We start from the raw sequence: 4,586 nt of genomic DNA, 5'->3' as shown, positions 1-4,586 counted from the left end.
GGCCAGGGGCCAGCCAGGCGCCGGAGAACGGCGAGCGGGAGCGGTGGAGGAGAGGACCGCGGGCCACCGCGAGGGGCTTTCGGGAAGCCTCAGAAGGCACCTGGGAGGCCGAGGTCGGGCGCCCAGGGGCGCACGCGGGGTCCCACCGCCCGAGGCCTCCAGCGCAAGGGCGGTCCCGCGGCACCCGAGGACGCCGGCCCGGCCCCCACGGCGGGCCCCAAGCAACCTCGCGGGGCTCGGGGGCCCCAACCGCCACCGTTCACGCGACCGGTTCTCCCGAGAACGCTCTCCCGCACACGCGCAACGACGCCCAGCCCCAACACCCCCCGCGCGCCTCCCTCCTCCCCTTCCTCGGAGGACCGAGAGCACTTCGCCCGGGGACGGCCCCCCCCCGAGCCACGGCGGCCAAGGGGGGGGGGCAAGACACCCAACAGCGGCGAGGCCGGTTTCGGTCCACGGAGGGCGGAGTTAGGGGCGCGGCACGCGCGGCGCCCCCGCGACCGTGCGGTCGGGGGACGCGGGCAGGCGGGGGGGGCGGGGGGGGGGGCGGGTCGGCGGCGACGGGGAGGAGGCGCACAGCGGGCGAGGGCCGGGAGAGCGCGTGGGGAAGGGCCGGTCCCGGGAAGGGCGCGCCAACGAAGGCGCGAGCCGGGCCACCGGGTAAACGCGCACGGGATCCCACCGCCACCAGCACGAGGGCGGTCCCGCGACGCCCGGGACGCCGGCCGGCCTCAGCACCCTTGGCAGGCCTCCCCGCAAACCGGGCCCCACACCGCCCGGGCCCAGGCACGCGCGACCCCCGCCGCGGGGGTCCCGTCCGAACCTCCGTCCGTCCATCCGCCCGTCCGTCCATCCGTCCGGTCCAACCCGGAGTCACGACCCGGGGAGGCGCCCCCAGGCGGGAGCTGGCCCGACCCACACGCGCCCGCCGAGCCACCGCCGGCGGCGACTCGGCTCGGGAGCGGGCGGCGGCCCAGACAGCCAGCCGGCCGCTAGCGCGGCACACACGCACACACACGGGGTGAGTGGCGTGGGGGGGGGGGGGGCGGGCCGCCCCAACCCCCCGGCCGCGCGCACGCTCGCACACGCACGCGGGCAACACACCCCGCACCGGACGCCGGCCCGGCCCGGCGGGATCCTCCCCCGTCTCGGAGGGGGGAGGCGCAGGCCGCGGTAGGTAGGCAAAGAGCGGCACTCTGCCCAAACACGTCGCGACGGGAGTCCAACCCCGCGTCGCTGGCCACACTACACGCGCAGAGGAGGGGCAGCGGCTGGGGGCTCCGGTACCCCAAGGCACCCTCTCGGATCGCTAGAGAAGGCTTTCTCACCGAGGGCGCATCGCCCCCACCCGTTCGTCCTCCCAAACGGGCCCCACCAGGCGGCGCTCCGGGGCCGACAGGGCTCGCGGGGCGGGGGGCGGGTCTCCGGCAAGGGACAGGCACAGGGCAACCCCGAGCGCTCGCGGCCGGTGCCCCCTCGAGGACGCCGCCTCCGCCTCGCCCGCGCACGGCGTGGTCACGTCACCGCCCAGAGGAGAGAGCTCCCCGCCTCCCGCGAGGCGGGCGAGAGAGAGGGACGGAGACGGGGACACGACCCGTGCCGGGAGAGAGGGGCAGCCCCTCGGGCTGGCCAAGCGCCGCGGCGCTGGCCCGGCCCGCCGCGGGCGCTCACGAGCCCCGCCAAGTCCTCCGAGTCACACCGCCCCACGCCACCCACCCCCCGCCGGCGCGGCGAGGGGGGGAGGAGAGGAGAGGGGAAAGGAAGACGAGGCGCCCGCGCCCCCGCCAGGGGCACGGGTGCGCCTCCCTTGCCGACTTCTTCCACCACCCGCTCCTCGGACACGCCGACGACGGCGGCGGCAGCCCGAGGGGAGTCGCCGGGGAAGGAAACGACGCCACCGCTCGGCCTCAGGCACCTGAGGCGACCTGGAGCGCTCCAGGGGCACCACGGAGGGCCGGGCGCAACGCGCTCAAGCGCGCCCAGGCCGGGCGGTGAGCAGCGCGGCGTCGGGCCGGCCCTCCCCCGCGGAGGAGGGGAGGGCCGCTCGCCACGGACCCAGGGCCTTCGGGAAAGGCCGGCGAGAGTGTCCGCCGCGTCCGAGGACCCCGGTCCCGCCAGCGCCGCGAGGCAAGAAGGCGGGAGGCCGGGGTCGGGCCGGAGTCCGCACCACCCCCAACCCCGGCGCGCGCCCCCCGCGCACCCGCCACGACGGCCGGGCGCGGAGGAGCCGGGGAGGGAGGGGCCCGCGGGCAGAACGAGAAGAGCGGTCGCATCCGCCGTGGACGCCCGTCCCTCGTCTGACGCGGCTTAGGCCCGGCCCAGGAGAGCACGAGATCACCACATCGATCGATCGGCAGCAAGCTGCGGCCCCGAGGGGGCTTCCCGAGGAGCAAAAGCCCAGCGAGGACGGCGACCGGGGGGACCTGCTTCCGCCTCACCGGCAAGCCCCTCGACCCCCGGGGGGGGGGGGGGCAGGAGCGACCGGACAACCCCAGACACAGCGGGGGACGCCTGACACGCGGCACGGAGCCTTGCGAGACAGGGGTTGTCACGGCCAACGGCCGGGTGCCCACGGCATGGAGCGCACGGGGGTAAAAGACCCACCGCCACCTGCCCACACCGCCCTCCCTCGGGTGCCGGAGACCGGAGGGCGACACCGCGACCCGGGCCACCTGGAGTCCAGCACGAGAGCCGGCGCGCAGGCCCAGGCGGACGGCTCAGGCTCCAGCGAGCGAGGACAGGGACCGGCTCGGCCGCGCGGTCAAGCCCGGAACCCCACCCGCGCCCAGAGGCCCACATCTCTAAGGCGAGCGACGGACGGACCGGCTGTCTTTTACGTCTGCCTGTCGTCTGTCTGCCTGTCGCCGAAACACAACGTGTCAGCACCTACCTGGCAACAAAAAATGTTCATTTCGGGCAAGAAAATAACCGCGCCTGCCGGCGGGGACCAGCCACAGGTCACCGCGACCTCCCGGGACCGTGACACGGCCAACTGTACCCAAAACCTGCCCCACGGCGCCCCCCCACCCCCACCCCACGGAGCCCCCAGGGCTATCTGGTCGACCCAGGGAAACCGGGGGGGGGGGGGGGGGGGTGAGGAGGGGCGATACGCGGTCGGTGGAGACGCCACGCCGCCACGCCGCCACGCCAGTGATCTCCGGGAGGAGACTTTGAAAAATCATCAAAGTTCTCCGGAGGCAGGCACCGTGCGGAGGCCGTCCCCCGCGGCCCTCAGGACCGCCCCGTGCCTACCGCCGTCCCCAACCCCGGCTCGGGCCAGGGGAGGTGGAGGGCCACGCGCGGCAGAGGCAGCCTCACCGGGAATCGCCACCGGGGCCGGACGCCCGAACGGACGGCCCGCCCACCCCCGCGTGGCACCCGGTCCGACCGCCCGGGACCCACCTCCGCAGCGGGCCTCGGAACAAGGGGAGAAAATCGCGTCCGACGCCCGGGACCCCCACACGTGCCCGCAGCCGGGTCTGTCGCGCCACCCACGGGCTTCCCCTCCAGGCTCAGACCGGTCCCCGTCGCCAGGGCGTGACCACGGGAGACAACCGAGTGACACGGAAGGAAGGCCCGAAGATCGCCCGGAGCCACAGGACGGACGGCGGGACACACCCTGTCCCCCGCCCCCGAGGCGGCCCAGGTCGGTCCGCGCGGGCGGAGGAGGAGCCACCGGCGGGTGCTGGTCGACCCACCCAGGCGGCCCGCACGGCCTCCTCCGGGAGCGAGGCGGAGGCGACAGCGGCGACAGCGGCGACGGCGACACTCCCTCGCAGCTCCGGAGGTCCAATCTCCGGCGAGCGCATCGCGCGCCGAGGCCCCGGCGACAGCCGGACGCTCGCGCCGGAGCCGCCCTCCTCCTGGAACTCGGCCCCGGGAAACCGACACCAAAGCTGTTCCTTGCCTGTCGCCGCCGAGCCTCCGGAGGGGACACGCTCTATAAAAGCGGCCGCCAGGTGGCACCCGACAACCGGCGCGAACGACAGCGGGACAGATCCGGGCGGCGAGGCCGTCAGGGCGCCTCGGATCTCGCCTCTCGGCCCGGGGACGGCGGAGGGCCCCGGGAGCACACGGCCGCGCACCGCGCGAACCCCCGTCCTCCCGGGGCGGGGGAGCCTTGGAAAACCCGTCCGTCCGTCCGTCCGTCCGTCCGGGCCCGCTGCCGCCCGGAAAGGGGGTCGCGCTCGCCGCGCGGGGCTCCCGGGACGACTCAGGCACGTTTCCGAGGTCAGGGAGGGAACGTAGAGCCGAAACCAGGCGAGGACTCTTAGGACGGCAACGGATGCACCGTTTTTTCTCGTGTCCTTCCTTTTTTTTTTTTTTTTTTTTTCTTTTTCTTTAGGATTTTATTTATATATTTATAAGACGAAGGAGGGAGGGAGGGAGGGAGGTCACGAAGGAGGTCTGAACCAAAGGCGCTGGAGAGGACGGTGTGCCCCCCCCCCTCCCCCGCACCACCTTCACCTCCACCCTCTCAGCGTCTGGGACCTGACCCCCCCCCCCCCAAATACTTGTCTATTGGGTTGAATGAGAAGAGGTCGTGGAAGAGGAACTCAATTCTGGGGGGGAGGGGAGGCTCAAAG

The 4,586-nt window shown here is 74.2% G+C and overlaps 1 protein-coding gene across 1 annotated transcript in view; it reads left to right on the top strand.

The window, feature by feature from the left end:
* The window catches only part of LOC119879267 (collagen alpha-1(III) chain-like), a gene marked incomplete at its 3' end in the record, with an annotated part of 4,681 nt that extends 451 nt beyond the window's left edge, over nt 1-4,230 (top strand). Inside the window, exons 1-4 of the mRNA XM_038589631.1 lie at nt 1-467; nt 1,379-1,558; nt 1,789-1,991; nt 2,060-4,230. The exon at nt 1-467 is cut by the window's left edge and continues 451 nt beyond it. Of these exons, the coding sequence (XP_038445559.1) occupies nt 1-467; nt 1,379-1,558; nt 1,789-1,991; nt 2,060-4,230 (3,021 nt within the window). The remainder of the gene's footprint in view (nt 468-1,378; nt 1,559-1,788; nt 1,992-2,059) is intronic.
* Nucleotides 4,231-4,586: the final 356 nt, after the last annotated feature.

Source organism: Canis lupus, unplaced genomic scaffold, assembly GCF_011100685.1.
Source record: "Canis lupus familiaris isolate Mischka breed German Shepherd unplaced genomic scaffold, alternate assembly UU_Cfam_GSD_1.0 chrUn_S520H682, whole genome shotgun sequence".
Classification (NCBI taxonomy): domain Eukaryota; kingdom Metazoa; phylum Chordata; class Mammalia; order Carnivora; family Canidae; genus Canis; species Canis lupus.
Note: the sequence above shows the minus strand (reverse complement) of the source record. Positions and strands in the feature narration are given on the sequence as shown.